This window comes from Lactuca virosa, chromosome 7 (assembly GCF_052849685.1).
Source record: "Lactuca virosa cultivar CGN04683 chromosome 7, Lactuca_virosa_CGN04683_v6, whole genome shotgun sequence".
Taxonomy (NCBI): domain Eukaryota; kingdom Viridiplantae; phylum Streptophyta; class Magnoliopsida; order Asterales; family Asteraceae; genus Lactuca; species Lactuca virosa.
This window is the reverse complement of record NC_136432.1, coordinates 13,215,485-13,236,471: the sequence shown is the minus strand read 5'-3', so window position 1 is coordinate 13,236,471 and position 20,987 is coordinate 13,215,485. Positions and strand designations below refer to the sequence as shown.

The 20,987-nt window shown below is 35.8% G+C and overlaps 1 protein-coding gene across 1 annotated transcript; it reads left to right on the top strand.

Annotated features, from left to right (window-relative positions):
* Nucleotides 1-19,888: 19,888 nt before the first annotated feature.
* Nucleotides 19,889-20,257, top strand: LOC145126410 (uncharacterized). Its single transcript, XM_079061783.1, has one exon. It carries the CDS (start codon nt 19,889-19,891, stop codon nt 20,255-20,257), a length of 369 nt encoding a protein of 122 aa, XP_078917909.1.
* The last annotated feature ends 730 nt before the right edge of the window (nt 20,258-20,987 follow it).

Below are 20,987 nucleotides of genomic sequence, written 5' to 3'. Positions count from 1 at the left end.
AACTTCGCAAGAATTCTAGCAAGCCAGCTTTGGTGGTGACAGAGGACAATAGTGATGATGGGAACGTGGAAGTTTGGTCAACTGATTCGGAGGACGAAGAAGTTCACATGCCAACTCATGGAGATTTCTTTATGGTGAATGATGGAAAGAAGAGAGGAGACAGATGTTTCATGGTCAAGAGTGCAAGTTCAGAAAATCAGAGTTACTTTACAGATGAAGGAAATGTTTCAGACGCATGTTTTTCTAGAGAAGACGGTGAAGGAGCATGTCACAGAATGCAAAAATGTAATTGATAAGGTACACTCTATTCTTAATTCTCTTAACATACCTACTTCCCGTGATAGATTTACGTGAAACTGTTTTTGATCTTAGTGATAGTTTAAAGAGAACTCGCATAAGAAATTCTAATCTAGATGATTCTCTTAGCAAGGTTACATCTAAGAATGAAGACAGACGAATGAAAATAGAAGCCTTGGAATTAGATTTGGTTAAGTTCAATGATAATGTAATAAATCTTAAAAGGGACAATAGAGTTGTACCGAAACAAAAAAATATCTTTTGTCTAATTGTGAAACGTCTTTACAATAACATCACTCAACTGCATCTTGATTGTGAAATAGTAAAAAGTTTGCATAAAATGATTTTACCTTTCTTAGAATTAAAAGAAGATGAAATTGATGCAGAATGTTATAGGTTCGAATCAATGATTTCATTAAATGAATCTATGAGTGATGCTTACAGTGTTGGACTTGAGAAAATTGAAGAATACATTAAGTCCAAAGAAAACAAAACGATGTTAAAAGATGTTTTAACTAAAAAATACAAGCAACAAATTAAACCCAGTTCAATGGAGAAATATAACTTGTTATGCAAGAAATTGAATTCAGAAGAAATTCTCAAATCTGAGAATTGACCTGAATTTGATGAAAGCGAAATGTGGAATGATTCTATCTGTGTGTGGGTCTGGCAAGTTATGGGACTTCAGAATTATAGCAGTAGCGTATCGGTTCAGCAGTTAAGGAATCAGTGACTTGTTCAGCATTAGAAGGTTTAACTCGCAAATTGTCTATTGTTGCTCATTGTGTTCATGGATTCGTTAACTTAAGGACGAGTCTTTTACTCGAAGGAATATACAACTTTCATTTAGACTCTATCGGCTAATTTTGAATTTATTTTTACAGTTTTATTTTTCATAGGCTTAGACTGTTAAAATCCGTTAAAAATTCACAACTCTCTTATCCGATGTCTGTTCTCTACTGTCCTTATATCGACGAACTCCTATTAACGAGATCTTCGATTCTCTTTTAGATTGTTTCAGCTAAAAGTTAACCGATCTAAAATTCGATTTTTGTGCTAACACAGTTACGCTGAAATATTAGAAAAATCGTAACTTCCTCTCATGAAGTGAGATTTAGGCGTTCTCTATATGTACTCTCTATGTTTTATGATTACTCTGACTTTCATTTAGATTACTTAGGCTAATAAGCGATCTATCTCTGATTCATTATTTAAGACACTCGATACCGTATCGAGTCGAATGTGAAACTTCAACGAATTTTAATTTCTTCGATATACATCAGATTGGAGCGTTCCTTATATATCTAGAATCCTCATCATGACTATTTTCTCTTTCATCAAGGATATACAACCTAATTGTTATTCTATTTATGATGCGTATTTTATTTTTTATTTTATTATATCATTTTAAGCATGTATGCTACATATAACTACAGATAGAACACATAATACTTGATAATTCTCTTATCATATAAAAGTTACACTCGTTGAACATTACAATTATATTATTTTCTTAATGCCTAGCGAGAAAACATGGATGTTACAATACGATATGCTAAAAGTCGTAAATTATGTCAACTTACATCATATCAACACCCGAAAGTAGCTTAGAATAAGAAACAAAACACAATGGTTAATATGGTTTGTTAGAGAAAAACCCCAAACGAAATTAATACAAATTAACTCTATAAATGTTAGTCCGTAGACACATACTTTGTCGAAAGTTCTCGAGCTAACATTTCTAGATCACTCTCTTGGGGTTCTTGCCTTGTTAGGGTGTCGTCATTGTTGGAGCATTCGGGTAATACAAGTGACGTTTGTTCAGATTTAGCATGTTCGAAAGGAACAACCGATATGGTGGAAAGAAATAGAGGTGATTGTTGCAACATTGAAATTCGAGCACGAATGTATGTTAGCTCTTCCTGCAAGTTAATAACCTGAAATTCTAGCATCAAGAAATTAGGGTTTTATATAACATTTTCATTATTATTAATATGAAAAATATTAAAAAAAAACAACTAGTTTTCAATTACAAAATATTAAATTTCTTCCCTTTGCCAAGTGTCATGGGTAATTGGTCTGCCCAATACTGCACCTTCCATGAATAAGATTGATTTTATAATATTTGGTAGCTCTTTTCACATCACTTGTTATGTTCTTTATTTTATGTGAGTTGTACAAAAGAATTTGACATGATCATATCACACTTTCTCCAAAGTTTGCAAGAAACCAAAACAATAGAATAAAAAGGAGCCAATTATTGTGGTTTAAAAATGTTTGATCGCATTCTACTAGTAGCAAAAAACCAAAAGGAAATCTAAACTGACAAGTATAGACGTCGCACATGAACCCAAAAAAGGATTAACAAGTACAATCGTTGTTAACTTTTTTAATTAATAGATCTGTCCACAATTTCTAATATAAATCATAAATTCAAATAACTTTTTTTTCAAAAAAAAAAAAAAAAAAAAAAAAAAAAAAAAAAAAAAAGAGGTTGTAATCACTTATTTGCGTTTTAGTAATGTGTTTCCATATTTTTTCTGCTTTCGCTAATTTTCAGGAATCAGGACCAAAAAGGTTTCCTACTTGTATGTTGCAACAAAATTAATTATCTGCTTTTGAAAATCTTATTCTTATCTGTTAAGTCTTATTAAATTAATTGAGGGGGCTTTTCGATGTGTTCCTTCAAGCAGTTATTGCGACAATTAAGAATAAAAAAACAGGCTATACAATTAATTAACTGCAACAGAATAATAAAAGTTACTGATACGTAGCTTATTAGTTCTACAATTAATTAATTGCAGGTTTCGTATCTTTCTCAAATCTGTTTATTTTAAGAACGCAAAGAACAAGTTTGATGGGGAAAGTACAAGCAACAAAGCATCTATAGATATGCATGTGAAAATTAGTAATGGGTTGAGGGAAGAAACTAAACCTGTTGTTGGAGGGAGAAGATGTTAGCAACACAGCCATACACAGGATCTCTAACCCTACATAAAGCTTCATAGCAGAGTGAAACGACAGCCTCTAGACGGCGGTGCGGAGGTACCCTAAGGAGGAGCTTGGAGGTGTTGCTAGCTCCGAACACCCTGTGCACCGCCGCAAAGTGAGTTGTACCTTGATCTGAGTCAAAGTATGGCGCAAACACACAGCTTTTCACACACTTTCTTCTCAAGAACTTGCAGGCTCCACAAGGCCCACCACCACCATTGTTGCTCATCTTTCACTTAATATCTCTCTATACAAAATAAACAGATGGGTATTTATGAGAGAGAGAGGTTTAGCTGAGCTGATAATAACTTCTGGAAGGTATTGGTGGTGGGTCACTTGAGACTTGCTGGAGCCTCCATATATAGGGATGTCATATGCATGACCCACTGAGGGTGCTTCCGTAATTTTGTTATAGTTTTGGGGTATTTTTGAAATTTTCAATGTTTATTGTATCGTTGTGTGTATGTATGCAATTTTATAGTTTTGGGGGTATTTTTGAAATTTTGTCATGTTTTTATCTGGAAAGTATTCGTGGTGGGTCATCGAGGAGTTGATGGAACTCCATAGAATGTTCGATTGGTGAAACTTTAATGGTTAGTTCGTAATTTTCTTTGCTTTTGGGGGTAAATTTGTAATCTGGTTTGGTGGAGGACAATTTTGTAAAATCGGTAATGACGTTCTAATGAAAATAACTTTAGATAGTTTTGGTGGTGGGTCAATTCGGTGTTGGTGGCACCACATATAAAGGGAATGATCTATAATCAGGGTTTTACTCATTCCTTTCGATCATATGCCAAAAATGTTATATAAGTAAATCATGGGAAATTGAGTAATCTATTTATTATTATTATTATAATTATTATTATGCAAAATCACTACTTGATCTGGAATGATCCGCTCCGGATCCGATTTAATATTCGGTAAATGAGTAAATAGATCCAACACGGTAATCTCGTTCTCCTATAAATACCTTTTAACCCGTTTTGGACTAGATTTCGCCATTTGTTTCAGATTACCCTACATCTCATTCCGGACATTACTAAAACTAAAAATGTTTTCTGATAGCAGTGATGAAATGCAATTTTATATGTAAGTTTCAGTTTTGTTTATAATTATATGTATTAATTTTAGATTATACGTTAAAATATGTTTAGTTTATGCAATTATATAGGTATTATAGGGTTTCTGTGAACTTTATTCATGTTAAGGCAATTATAAGATTACATGTACTTATTATACATGTATACTACATCAAATATTATTATAAAAAATCCTAATTTTCACTAGTTCGGAACATATACGAAATCCGAAAATCATGTCTGGAATACAAGGAACCAATTCCATAATATATGGTCCGGGGCGTTCCAGATTTTTTGTCCGAAATTCCGTTCCGGAACATACATACAAAAATCTCTAATTAATTATTTTTTTGATTGTAGCACAATAGAACATGCGAAGCGGTTGTCACTACAACCTGCATGCCTGAACTTGGGCGCGAAATCATGGCGTGTTTACAAAACCGACCAGTTTGTGGGGTTATGTTTAGGCACTCATGTTTTGGTGATTACGTGAACATGTCAATGGGTGTCGAATGTCACCCTTTATATGTCACTATCTTACGTGTAAGGAATTTATTACTTTTGATCCAGTTGACCTACAAGAGTTTTTATTTTCGGTTGGCGACTATCGGGTTTGCTTTGACAGGAAAACATTATGTTTGGTCACCGGCTTGCGGTTTGGGGATTATTTCTATCCAAGTTCTGGTTTTGCATAATTCAGAGAACGTGTGTTTCCATTTATGTCGCTTTCACGTTCGATGAGTATAGCTAACCTTATGCACATGTTTAATAACTTACTTCATCAATTAAGTAATGAAGACGTGGTGAGAGTCTCCCTGCTGTTGTAACACTTGAATCTCAGTAAGTTTCTATTTGACTTTGCATTATTTAATTTGTCCCATTTTGACCCTTGAGTTGTACGCAGGGCGTACAACAAGGTACGCTTAGCGTCCAAGCGGTGAAGCGAGTACGCGGGGCTTACCAAGTGGTACGCTTAGCGTACTCATTTGAGGGTATTGATCGGGGATCCGGAGGTATACGTTGGGCGTACAGAAGTGTACGCGGGGCGTACATTAAGACTTTGAAAACCCTAATTTCCGAGGGTTGGCCACTATTTAAGCATCCTTATGGACTTGGAACCCTCATTTTATCAGCTTCCTTGTCCTCCTTACCCTTCACTCGAACCCTAATTCCACACTTGTGTGTTTTTGAGCTTAGAAGGCCATTTTGAGGTGCATTTTGGTGCTTTGAAGGAAGGTGACCATCTTTGAAGCTTCATTAGAGGAGTGAAGGCTTATAGATCAAGAACCCCATCATCATTTGGCACTCATTTGAGGTATAAAGTCTTGAACTTGATGCTTCTTAGCTTATATCTCTTTTGGTTTGGGTTATTGGACCCTTTTGGTCCCATTGATGAGATCTTATGAGTTCATATCGTTTCTAAAGCTTAGAGTTGCCACTCTTGGTGTTATTTTGGTCCTTAAGTCATAAAGTTGCCATTTTTGAGGTTTAGATCCATCCATGCATGAGTTAGGGCCATTTTCGTGAAAGTAGAATGTTATATTTTGAGTTTGGATTCATTTGGGGCATGCTAAGTCACCAAGTCAGTGGCTTTATGGGTCTAGACATTGATTAGGACTCAGATTTGTGGTTTTGACCTTTGGGCTAAGCATTAAGTGCTTAATGGAAAAAGTTGGCTTAATAGAGGAGTATGTTGGGCGTATAAGCATGTACGCATAGCGTACAAGCCATCAAGCGTGTAAGCGCATCGTACAGCTGAGTACGCCGTGCGTACTCAGTCAGAATGGGCTTCGCACCTTTGGGCCTCGGTTTGGGCCATTTCATGGACCTACTTGCTTTGGGCCTTAGTGGGCCATCTGAAATTAGGCTTTTGGACTAAGGAAATTATTGGGCTTTGGGGTAAGGCCCATTGGAGGGGTTTAGGTCCAATTTGGAAAATTAGGCCATAAGTGGGCCTTGGGAAGATTAGTTAGTGTTGGGCCTTTTATATTGTGGATTTGGGCCTTAGTCATGGATCAAATTAGGACAGGGGTAAAATGGTCATTTTACCCCAAGTATGGAGTATTGGATATTGATTGGGTGTTATTTTGTACTGATAGCTCGGGGAGTCGTCAGGACAGCAGCTAGGGATTTCTTTCTGTGAGATTCATCATTTGAGGTGAGTTTCCTCTCTGGGTTTAGCGAGTCTAAGGCACCAATGCCGACCCTTATTGATTATGTTAGGATGCTAGGAGTCTGTGTGATCTTTGCATGTGTTATGTGCTGCTATGTATACCGGGTGGGGCTCGATGCCAGGCGAGGCTTGAGGACTGGAATATATGCTAGTGTTTATGATCATTATATGTGTTAGCATGATTATGTGATATTGATTGTATGTGTATAGCGGGCGAGGCCCAGTGACAGGTGAGGCCTGAGAATAATAGATCTGTATACCGAGAGGGGATCAATTCCGGATGGGGTCCGATGTCGGGCGGGGGCCCAGTGTACGATTTAGTGTGTATGGTATGGGGTAGTTCGGGGAACTCACTAAGCTTTGTGCTTACTGTTTTCAGTTTATGTTTTAGGTACTTCCGGTTGCAAAGGGAAGAGCTCAGGTTGACTGCATCGCACACACCATTGGGATTCCGCATATGATATTTTACTTTGATTTTTATGACATTTGATACATTGGTTTTATTGAGATGTATGGATGATATTTGAGAAATACTAGTTTATCTATTTTCAAATGAAATTTTTGGGACCATATTTTGGGATGTTACAGCTGTATATGCTAGAGCAAGGTTTTTGGGGGAAATACTCTCGACAGCCAGTTACTAATGAGCGTATGACACTCGTCTATTCAGATGAGTTTAATAGGTATACAGTTTTTTACCCACATTATATCAAAATGATACATATACTTATTAAGTGTAATTTTTTGACATAGGTACCCATGGGGAAGATTGATATGAGATTTCACTTACAAATAGATGCGTACTATATTTGATAAGATTGAGGACCATTTGAACCCCAATGCGCCAAGAGTCGACAGTAGACACACATATACTCTACATGGATTTGTCTATGCATTTAAGGTATGTACAATATGTTTAATAGGAGTTTTTAAGCAACAAGTATTATAACTTTGTTAAGTTGGTGAGTTGTTTGACATCTTAATTTTATAGATTTGGATCATGGACACATTTCTCAACAGTAGTATAGTTGGTTCCCATATACTGGTGTTATCCCTTGGGCACTTGCATACCCTAGGATGAGGCGTTTGTAGGCGCCTGATTGTCAACGTATTCTCGATGTTACTAATATATGTAGTTTAGTCCACCTTATAATTTATAAGTTGCTATGACATAAATAACTTAAGATTAACCTTTATATATTGTTTTTATGTAGCGTCCCCCAACGAGTTGTTGTAGCCTACTACGCGTATTGTTTTTATGTAGCGTCCCCCCAATGAGTTGTTGCAGCCTACTACGTAGGAGCGTGTTGCTTTGTGGTGGATTGAGAGTGTACAGTGGATAGATGTTGTAGATTACGCTAATGTTTGAGTTATGGTTTTCTTTGTCAATGTTTTAAAACAATTTCCTTTTGAAGATATAGCAAAAACAAGTTTATCCTTCTGAACAACATTTTGTAAAACATTATGATATCGTACAAACATCACTACATGTTTTTAGATCAACAATATCATACTGTTGGATACCTTTTTTACTAGTATTAACTTTAGGTCTACTCTTAGACTTAATGTTCCTTTTGGCACTTGACTTGGTCCTAATTGAAGATTCATTGTTTGTTAACTCTGCAGGAAATGGAGCGTCACAGTTTCTGCTTGTGTGACCGATCCTTTGACAACAACTGTATTTCTGAATCGGGTCTTCATCTTGGGATAGGATACGATTATGGATTTTAGGTCGTACGGATTATTGTTTGTCCATCAATGGTGACAATACAATCATGACTTCATCCGGTTCTTCGTATTTAGCTGGAACTGGCACATGAAACATAACCTCTACATATGTTAATTGTTATGTTTTTATTGTGAAGTACGATGACACCCATGCACCGCAGTGTTGATATCTCAGTTCCTTGAATACCATCATAACATGAGTACAAGTTATACTCGACAACTGTCATTTCCCACACGTGCAATAACGACTTTCCAAGTTTACTATACCATTTTTCATTTGGTCAGCCACCTCATATCTGCTTTGATCAATCTGGTATACCCGAAAAGTAGAGGATTTGTTGATCCTCCTCTCGACGACCTTCTCAGCATACTCAGTAACATCTTTTTTGCTTTTAGATATAAAAAAACATTTACGTGTATGTTGTCATGCATAATAAATTACACTACAATGATCATGGAAGTATTATAATATAGGGAAACACTTACCTCTAGCATTACGTCGCTGGCACCACCATTATTGCATAGTTTTTCAAAAGAAATCAATCAACATTGTTATTGGTAGTTTCCGTGCGTCTCTTGAAAATGCATTGACGGACTCGATACTGTTTGATGTCATAATATTATACCCAACCACATAAAAACACAACATTGCCCATCTCTCGTTACCGATTTTGTCTAACCATGTACAACAATCATCGTTTAGTGTACAACGTAGCCTACCTAAGCTTTCTTTTAAATCACACTCACGGTAAGCCTTTGCAGCATCCCAAAACAAAATGTATGTTCTCTCTTGCTTGCCGATCTTTTCTCTCATATTCATCAACAAATAGCGACAATAGAGTTCGTGATATGCATTCAGGAACACAGCTTGAATGACCATTTTAGTTGAATTGACTCTATCTGATATGATAGCCAAAGACGACATGTCCCCAATACATTCTTTGAGTCTTGGTAAAAATCAAAATCCATGACTCTCCACTTTCAGTTTTCCCGACATCAAATGCAATATGGAGGATTTGGTTATTACCATCCATGCCTACTGCTAGGAACATGGTGCCTAAGTATTTCCCTTTAATGTGCGCTTCGTCAAAGATAATAATAGGACACAAACTTCTTTGAAACGCCCGAACCTAAAAAGTAATAAATAATCTAATTAAAGCGAACACACATGTATGGACATTAAATATATAAAATTCAGTATATAAAAATATTACCGTGCAACCGATAGCCATGAAAAAGTATCCAAATTTGTTGTCATCATTCGTCTTTATATGTGTAACCGTCCCTGGATTCTTCTTCTCTAAGTTGTAACAATATAAAGGTAATCTTTGAAAGCTTTCTTCAGGGGTCCCTCTCAATAGATTTATATCATACATATTAGCATTCCAAACTTTCCAGTATGAAATATGTACACAAAGACGACCATTTAAAGTTTGTTGTATTTTCCCCCCACAACATATTACCTGTACTATCAGCTAATACGCCCTTTCAAGAAGTGACCCAATACCTTTTTATTGGCTTGTCGGTGATGGGGACGTAGCTGTGTGTTTGAGCAAGTGTGTTTCTCCGATAGTTTAACCACTTGAAATGGATTAGAAGTATTATGTTTTGTTTCCCGTATCCGACAGTCACAATTATCCATATAGCAAACAGCTTCAAACTTGTCTTTTGTAGATTTTTTCACTCTATATTGGAATCCTTCACTAACACTTTTTAATCCTAAATTAAGCTTAAGCGCTTCTTTGTTTTTGAAGAGTTAGTATAATGTAACACCTAGTTCCCGGGTACAATCTTAAGTTAATAATAATAATAATAAATTTTTTAGTATGGTCCATCTACACGGGGCGTAAAAGGCCTCTCTACGCGGGGTGTAGATCAATAAGCGCATGCACGGACTTATTGTCCTATGCAGGGTGTAACCTTGGTTACCCAGGGCATAGGTGAGCTGATTTCAAACCCTAATTGAGGGGTAGTGAGCCCTATTTAAAGGATCTAATCTCTTGAGAGTCTCCCCATGCTTTGTCTCCACCATTTCCTTCTCTAACTTCGAAACCATAGCCCTTGGTGTGATCCTTGAAGCTTTGAAGTGATATTTTTGTGTGTTTTTAGTGAATAAGGATAACTTAGAATGTGTGCTTGGAGTCCATAGCTTGTAGATCTAGACTCTACTCTTCTTCAACATCTTCCAGAAGGTATAAAGTCTAAACCTTGCTGATCCTTTTGTTAGATCTAGCTAGTTGTGAGTTTATATGAGTTTTTGTCCCTTAATCTTATATCTAGGAAGTTTAAGAAACTACAGACCTCATGAGGACTGTCTCTTATCATTTCTGAGCTTAGTGAGCCACAAAAATGGGATCTTGGTCACTCCATTCAGCCATGCTTGATCTTTTGAGCTTTTGGGTCATGTTTAAGACTTAGGGTTTGGTTTTGTACTCTTTGTAGCCATACAAAGGCATAAAGGTTGTGGCTTTATCATTTAATATGTCCATTAGTTTCATATCTTAGAGTTGGACGTTTGGTCTTAAGGTATTAAGGTCTTAACATGAAAGTTGGCAAACAACATAAATAAGCAGGGCATAATCTTAGCTACGCAACGCGTAGCTTGGTTTAACCATGTTTTCCATTAGAAGACTCTACCCAACGCGTAGTGAAGGGGTACGCATAGCGTAACCCCAGAAGACCAACTTTTGGTCAAAATGGATGTTAGGCGAGGAGGGGTAAGTCATAGCTATGGAAGGGTAAAATGGCCTTTTACCCAAGTAGGTCAATCAGAACCAAGACTTGTGATTGGGGTTGTTACCCAATTCTAATTAGGATTTATGATGTGTTATTCAGTATGGGGAGTTTCAGTCTAGGCAGATTGGGTGTGTGATTCGTTAGTCTAACGTCAGATTGAGGTGAGTCTTCTCACTGTACTCATGGATCGAAGACACCAATGCCGACCCATTGAATTTTACCAGTTGTCTTTGTGACTCTTACATGTTTATGTTGGGCTGGGCCCATTTGTATGCTGGGTTGGGACCATTATTATTTATGTTGGACTGGGCCCATTATTATGTTGGGTAGGGCCCATTTATGTATGTTGGGTTGGGCCCATTTAGTTATGTGTTGGGTTGGGCCCATTTATATGATATGTGGTATTTTGGGGAACTCACTAAGCTTCATGGTTACATTTTGTAGTTTAACATTTTCAGGTACTTCCAATTCGAAAGGGAATGGTCCGACACGATTGCATCGCATCCACTAGAGACTTCACACTTGTGATTTGATGATACTCTAATGTTCCTTTTAAAACACTGATTGACATTGATGATCCTTTATGATACATGTATTGAATGTTTTCCTAATTAAAAATGAAAAATTTTCTATGAGTTTTGAGATGTTACATATAACTTCACATGGGAAGTATAGTTGTGCATTGTGGCCCCTTTACGTTTTTGTTGAGCTAATTTGGGAAATGGTAAAGGTTCAAGAATACCCCAATGGGTGGGTTGTGTTTCTTCAGAATCGGAAAAATAAAAATGAAACTTTTCCTCTGGTGCTTTTCAGGGTTGTAATAGATCAGTTTCCTCCTCTCCACCTTCATGATCATACCCATCAAATTCAATGTAACTCTAAAAATGTTCAACTGGCTCTCTGTGTGGAATTATATTATCATCATCAACCAACATCATTAGTTTTGCCTCATCATTTGCAGATTCATCAACATCAACAGTAAGGTCAGCATGAACAACAACCTTACCTTTAGACCTATAATCACCCCTATCTATACAGTCATTATAAGAAGGAACATGATTGGTTGTCATAAGAATAAATTACAAATTTGGTTACTTCCAGCACCAAAAGAACCATTTACAGAACGATTTTCCCCAGGAAATCGATTAGTACCACTTTCCATAACATTATTAACAAAAACAATTGTACTGTGTTAGGAGCCATAGTACTAACAAAACTAAGAAAATATCTAACATCATTATCATCAAGAACCTGCATAACTATATTTGATCCAGGACATTGGAAAGATATATGGATTTAACTAGTGTGTAAACTGGACTTGGAAGCAACCAACGTAACTAACCTAACAAAGTTGATATCATTGCATATATTTACACCAAAACATGTGTAGTCTGGTGCAAGATACTGCATACATCCGTCGATACACTGACATTGCCCTCCACTAGAAACTGGCACTTGAAAAATAACGTATACATACTCATTCCAGAACGTATATGGAAAGTATCAAACACACAAATATATTGCATATATGGAACAAAACCAAACAAATACCCTAATTCTAGATCTCTAGAATATCACTTCGGAATGTACGACCCTTCTGGACTATAGTCCAGAATACACTAAGTGGCGGAGCTACATCGGGCGTTGGAGGTACTACAACATCCCCAAAAAAATGATTTATATGTATAAAATAAATTATTTGTAAACATGATCTATGTTATTGTACCCCAACTAAAGGGACCGTATCATGTTTTTAATGTTTGAGATAAGATAACTACATAAAATATATTTTTTTCGGTTACTACAACAAGTATAGAAAGAATAAGTTGTGGAATAGCATGGATGATCAAATTCATAAACAATTTTTTAGTTACTTTTATTAAGAAAGATGTGTTTCTACTAGTTTTTAAGGACAATATCATTAATCGATTTCAATACATGACGACTAGGCGGATTCAGTTGTAACTTTTGCTTAAACTATATATATATATATATATATATATATATATATATATATATATATATATATATATATATATATATTACAATTTATGACTTTAAATATTAAGAAATTCTTTGTTTTTACTATTTTGAATATTGACAGTGTTTGCCCCCCATATCAAAATTCCTGGTTCCGCCACTTAATAATATACTTTATCAGTGTGGAACGTACGGGTGTCAGATTCCGGACCAAAATCTCACCAACCAGCATCAAATCCAGAAGAACATCATAAATACTCCGGAATATTGTATTCCGAATCCTATATCCAGAATGAAATTACGTGATCCGGAATATAATATTCCGGAGTATGTGGTCATTTTTACAAAAATAAAAATAAAAATGAAGTGGTTATTTTTATTGACAACCACGTTTATGTTTATAAGAGTTAGATTACTCAATTTTCAATAAATCATTTATATCATTAATGAGAGTCTTACTTACATACTAAAAAAAAATAAGAAATTGATTTTTTAGACAAATTAATAAATACTAGCAATACATTATAATACTTATAATGCGAGAACAAATCTGAACCATATAAATATTTAAATCTAAGGCTATTATCAAACGGGTCATTTATGTCAATTCTAAAATTATTGACATTTAAGTGTAACTTTCAAATGGCTAGAAAGACATGTTAGTAATTATAACTTTGACAAAATTGCAAAAATGGTCCCTGTGGTATGCATTTTTTTGGGATTTTAGTCCAAACCACGATTTTTTTTGGATTGGTAGTCCTTTTGAGCTAGTTTCATTGTACATTTGGTCCCTCAGTAAACTGAAATTACTATAATACCCTTGGGGTATTTATTTTTTATTTTTCTTTCATTTTTTAAACCAAATAATTATTTATATTTATTTAATTTAAAAATAAGAGGTCTCTCTCTCTCTCTCTCTCTCTCTCTCATCGTCTACTGATAAAATGTGTCCCGTTTGCATATTGGAAACCAAATCAATTTCTCCCATGAAATTATCAAATATTCACTTCTCCGAATAAATTGTTGATACTCCTTATGTTCAAGGATTTGGTTTGCCTATGATGAAACACACAAGCTCTTTAGGAAACCAAATCAATGATTCCTCTGGTGAAACAAACCCAAAAACGTCGGAATTTCACAGCAGTGGAGGCAATGGGAGGTGAAGATGGTGGCAGTGGGTGGTGATGGCGGAGGGTGGAGGAGCCCTGGTGGTGTCGTGGAGGTTGAACTACAGCGGCAGACGGTGGCCATACTAAAGCACAACAATAGCCAGCGACAGCAACGGTGTCGGAGTATATGGTGGTGGCGGGTCACGACAGGGGGAAGGCGGAGGGACTGCCACCATTGGCTGTGGTGGTCCATTTCTCTGGTTAAGTGAGAAACGGAGGAGAGTGACAAGAAGAGGTGGTGTGAGGTGGTTTCTGGCAGCTTGCTTGACACAAACAGGGAGGGAATGGTGGCGGGGCTCGACCAAGATTGAAGAGGATGGTTTCCGGTGGGGCTGCGGTGGTCTGTGGCTCCACAACTGTGGTACGATACTCATGGAGTTGGGTTGATTATCTGATCAGGAAAGAGGTTAGGGTTGTTGGTTGCCAAATGGTGGCCAAGGTAGGGGTATGAGCTGACTTTTGTGTGAACAATGAGGAAGTTCAGTAACCCAAACTGATCAAGGTGGTGCTGGACATGGTGAGCGGGTACATTAGGAAGAAGCAAAAGTTTCACATTTTGTCTATGACCACATTTGATGACGAAGAAAATGATTTTAGCAATTTCCATGAGTTGACTTTTGACTGACTTGAGAGAGAGAGAGAGAGAGAGACCTCTTATTTTTAAATTAAATAAATATAAATAATTATTTGGTTTAAAAAATGAAAGAAAAATAAAAAATAAATATCCCAAGGGTATTATAGTCATTTCAGTTTACTGAGGGATCAAATGTACAATGAAACTAGCTCAAAAGGACTACCAATCCAAAAAAGTCGTGGTTTGGACTAAAACCCCAAAAAAATGCATACCACAGGGACCATTTTTGCAATTTTGTCTACAACTTTAGATGATCCTACAATTTCTCACTCTATCATCCATTTACTTCCACTTTACCGTATTTCTCTTTCTCTCTCTATATACCTAGGGTTTCTTCAATAAAATCGCCTCTCTGATCTGCACAACAACATTTTCGTCCACCATAGAAAAAACAGAAACAGTTTTGTTTGGCCGAGCAAAACACTGATGTGCGTTGTTATTGACGAAGACGATGACAACAGGGTTGTCGGTAATAGAGACAATTGCTCAGAGCATATACATATATATTTCCGATTCCAAAAATGAAGACCTTATCGTGCGAAACAGGTTGCTATAGATTCTTTCAAAATCGATTGTTCTTTTTTTATTATTATTACTTGTCGATCTTTGCGTTTCTTTGTGCCTAATAGATTTTTACATTTGATTTCCATGAGTTAAAATAAATGATGAAGAATTTTGAGAAGTAAGAACTCTTGGAGCTTAAATCCTTATAAAACATTATGGGCTCTATTACTAATTATTCTCTTATTAATTTGAGTTTGTTAGTATTGTTGCAGGTTTGGTTTTGTGGGAGTCATTTTTATTCTTAAATCTTTTATTATTATAAAAGAGTGGAATTTAAACTTAAAAGATTATGAAGAGCATTATCCCTCAATTTCAAGTAAATAGGCTACAAAATTTTGTTATAGTTGGGTTTGAATTTTGAATAAAAACCATTTATAATGGCTTATTTTGTATAATCATTTAAGAATGTTTTGTTGCACTACTCTTCTATGCATTAATCGTTTACGAATATACATTTTTTTTATGCATTAATCATTTATGAAGATGTATTTTTTTAATGTGTAAGTCTTTTGTTCATGTATTAATCATTTGTGAGTATGTGGTTTTTTGTGATTTAAGTCTTTTATTTATGCAATAATCATTTATGAATATACTGCATTTTAGATATAATTGTTGTATAATAAATATTTTTATACATTAATCATTATGAATATGTCGTTATTATTGTTTAAATTTATTATTCATTAGTGAATAGAACAAAGACTTTTATTTTTTCACTTTTATAAGAGATTACAAACCTATATTGTTAAATACCAAAATCAATCAAATTTAAAAATTATTGTTTTTTATTCACTCTATGAATTAAACGGTATATTAATGTGATACTTGAAAAATAATTCAGGAAAACTTGACAAAATTGATATTTACCTTCCATTACTATTAAACTAATTATTTTTTTAAGGAAACTTAACTACGAATCCTAAATTTAAGGAAATATAGATTTAATTTTAATTTCTCATTAATTAATGAAAATACATGATTACAAATATACCCTTACATATTGAGTGGTTCAGAATTGTTCTCGCGTTCTCATCCTTTTTGGTGTTCTCAATTGATCATCTCTCTCTCTCTCTCTCTCTCTATATATATATATATATATATATATATATATATATATATGATGAATTAAAAAGTCTAGATATATACGAGACAAATTTACAAATAGAAAAATACGGATAGAATGTATGAAAGAAGTGATGGATTGGATCGAAACTTCTTTCCTGTCGAAGCCCTTTGTGGCGGTAGAAGGAGGGGGGGGGGAGACTGGGCGAGATCTATCAAAAGGGAATTTCCCATACAAATAGAGGCACCTATCAAAAAGATACTCCGAAGGCTTTGGGATCGAGGAATCATTAGCCGAAGAAGACCCTGGCCAATCCACGTGGCATGCTTGACGAACGTCAGCGACAAAGACATTGTAAATTGGTCAGAATGTGCCCATAATTGTTCATCATTAACGGAAACGATTCGTAATTTTCCCTTATTTTTTCTGAATTTCTTTATAATTTTTTCTAATTTATGAATAAAATATGATTATGATAAAGTACAATGTTATAAAGATAGTAAAGAATTTATTAAAAAAAATATAAAGTTGATGATTCCCACCAAGAATTTGATCGTCAAGTCCTCACACCCGAAAGAAAGCTTGCTCATCTCATCTCTCGGACCGGAATCGGTCGTAGAGACTGATTGATCGGTCACTAACCTGCAAGACCAAGAATTTAAAGAAAGATCTATGCTTAGGCTTAGAATCTCTCTCAGAATCGATATGATGATTGGTTTGGGTACGGAGGCCTGCCTACTACGGACGCCTGTAGGGATTAGTGTGTGAGATCGTGATCCACAAACTGACACACTTTATGTGTTACTTTGAGTACAAGATTTATGGGATCAAGAAACTAGCAAACAAATATGCTCGGCTGAGGTGAGCTAAAATGGAACGACGGAGATTGAATGGTCTGGAAAGCTGGTAGGGTTTGAGGAGAGTCGTGATGGTCTGACTCTATCAATTCCCTGGACATTGACCTCCATTAGATTCAAGTGAGGGCATTCGAGCACTTTGATGTTGATGCTTGAGAAGAAGTTGTGGTATTGACCTTACTTTTTACCCCTTATGCAAAGCACCAATGACTTCGGTCTTCCGAAAGGGGCTTAGGGCATATCATTAAAGAAAGAATCCCAAGGAAGGGGTGAAGTTGAGGTTAGAAACTGTTTCTCTCATTGTTGCTAATTCTTTTGTTGTCCGTAGTTCCTCAGGTCGGATTGTTTATTTTTTAGAGCAGGTGATTTTAACGCCAATTCAGATGTGTCCGAAAAACTTGGTAGCAAACCTCCACATCTTGTATATTTGTAGGAATTCAATGCAATAATTAATTATTATGGCATCATTGATCACGACAGAAAACCTAGTCGGATAAGCAGGTGTGAAGACTTTTTAGAATCCATCGAAAAACTAAAAATATTCTTTAAAATAGATTTTCCTTTGAAATTAAGATAAGCTGGACGTTTCAATCAATTGAATAAAAAATGTCACATACATCTTTCAATAACTCATTTTTATTGGGCATTCTAGTGTTTTAGCAGAATCATGACCAGATGTAGTCATTTTAGTTTTTCTTTGATTGGGCATGACGAACCGGGTGAACAAAGTCACGATTAGTAACATCTACACATACCGACAATAAGCGAATTCATTCTTGGATAATTTTTCAACTCAACAAAAAAATAAATAATAAGAACTGGATCATTTAATTTTGTTTTAAAATGAAAGTGTGATAAAAGTTCATACTTTTTTTAACTACTTAACTTGAATAACAAACATTACTAATCTGAGGCAGTATCAGCTTAATCAACTTAGTTCAATTTCAATTAATAAACTTTTATAAAATCTTTATGTAAAACAAAGATTAAAAATTAACACAATTTGACAAATAGACATGTTCACATCTTGATGATGTAACTTCTAATACTGACCGATATGTGGTCGCAACATTGGTCTTTAATTACTTAACATATTAAATAACAACAAAGAACATATCGTGTTTTCAATCTTGCATAACTGTGAATAAAATGTTTGACAAATGTCACATCTCTTGCATATACCAAACCATGCTCCTCAAACTCATGTTTTATCTTATAACTCTTGTCATTTTTCCGACACACCAGTCTTATTAAAAACCAACCATTCACTGTAAATGGTATATAATGAGGTTCAAGATAATATACACATATTATCTATTACTTTTTTTAATATATTTATCTGGAAAAAAAACTGAAATGTCATTATCTGTATAAAAGGCTCACTTGATTGTCAAATATATCTGAAATCGGTTCCATATTAATAGCATTTAGATCATTTGTGAGTTGGGCTATACTTGGCACTTGGATTTTATACATATTCAAACAATCATCTACTAATTTATTTTTTTAATCAGTGGGATTTGATATCGAACATGTTAATCGTTATTGATGATTTTTTTTAACATTTTGATTAAAATGAAAAAAAATTATGTAGTATAAGTAGATTACTAATTAAAAAATTTCAAAAAGTATGATATGAAAATGTTTAGGAAGAGGTGGAATTGGTGGAAAATGAGAACTTAAAAGCGAAGGTAGGGTAGGATGCCAAGTGGGAGAAAGTAGAGGGGGGCAAAGTATGCGTAAAGAAAAATAGAAGGCATTATTTTAACAATTGTTTTGTTTTTATTATTGGAAAATGAGGAATTGAGGATTGTGTTGTTGTTGTATTGTATAATAACAGAGCAAGTCCAAAGTCCAACCACCACACCCCACGTGCACATACACTCCCACGTGCAGAGACTAACATCCCTTTCTCATACACATTGTATAGTCTTATCCACGTCAACTCCATCACTCGAATGGAATTCACATACAACCACAGTCCACATAAAGTGATTATATTCCAGATGCTTTTATATTTTTACCAAAAAAATATATATTTTCAATTGATGTTTATATTGTTAGCTTATTATTATTTATGAGTGTATTTTGTATAACCTATTATTGTATTATTTTGTCCCATATGTAAACATATTTATAGCGTTTTAATAAGATGAGATATGCATGGGAAAGTTATCTGCGTAACATGGCATGAGAGTAATCCTATTACACTCTTCTATTTTCTCTCTAATAGTTGTCGATCTCTCTCTGTCGACTGTCGACCAGTACCTCCTATTGTCGGCTTTCTTCTTGTTCATATCTCCTCTCTACTTCTCCATACCTTATCTCATCATGTCCGGATGAGATGCTCCTAAGATCACCCCAAACACAGAAAAACCATATGTGATTGCTAATATCCGTGCATCAATTTGATCTGGATCGCATCAACTATGACTCCTGGAGGGCGCTCTCTGAGACACATTGCTATGGATTCGGTGTTGCCCATCACCTCAAAGAACCAAAGGATGCAACAACTTCAGGTGATGAAGAATTAAACGAATTGACAACATTGTCAAGATGTGGCTCTATGTCACCCTCTCTCCATCTCTTCTTCATATGTCATCAAAACGAAAACCAAATGTGTTTGCATTATGATGCTATCTCAAAAACCTTTTTTCGAGCCAACAAAGATTCAAAGGCGATGCAACTAGACACTGAACTTTGTAACATTGCCATGGGGAGCTCTATTGTCATTGAATACTGCACCAAAATTCAAACTTTTGTTGATCTTCTTGAAAACTTGGATGTTGAGGTTCCTGAGAAAAACATTGTAATATACACAATCAATGGTCTGTCATCAAAATTCGATCATGTTGCTAGCATGATCTGCCACCAAAAGCCTCTTCCATCGTTTTCCGACACTCGATCTATGTTACAAGTTGAAGAACAAAGTATCCAAATCAATGAACAGGGAAACCACGATCACCCTCAAGTGGATCATGCCTAATCTCCATTGGCCCTTGTCACTGGATCCGCCTCTCAGCATCCTTATCACGGTGGCAATAATGGCGTACGTGGTGGTAGAGGATATTGAGGTGGCAGAGGTGGCTTAAATAATGGCCACCACAATTCTGGAATTGGTCACAATGGTCAATAGCATGTGTCGTCTGGATGGGGCTACGGGTGGTACCCTTTATCCGACTCTATCAACGCTTCAGCAAGTCAACAGCAAGTCGGCCTACTGCCTTTGCCCACTCATCAACAACCATCCCAACAACATATTTTTGGTCCAGTTCTTCTCAGTTGCAGCACCCATCTGGACTAACCCAACTACCGCCTCAGGCCTATGCAGGTATGACACCACAACAATCCACTCCACCTTAGACATGGTTTGGCCCACCTATTTCTAATCAACAACAATCACAGCCCACTACTCTTCCAGAATTGTTTAACACTGTAATGCCTGATTCCTGGTACGCATTTAATTATAATTTATTCACTTTTGAAGAGCTACTCGATGAGTTGGGAGCCGCAGATTCATCGAGTAGAAACGAGATTGGACGCGGGATGTTAAGTCACCTACTCGACGAGTTGAGAGCCTCGACTCGGTGAGTAGGTCTTCCAGAATGATACCCTAATTTCGGGGTTTTGCATCCTATTTAAGCATCTTAATCCCCACTTGCTGGCCTCATTTCCAGCCTCCAAGTCCCAAACCCTAATCCACGAAACCCTAGTGC

Excerpts from the sequence above, each read along its gene's own strand:
- LOC145126410 (XM_079061783.1), top strand. The coding sequence starts at position 19,889 with ATGTGTTTGCATTATGATGCTATCTCAAAAACCTTTTTTCGAGCCAAC.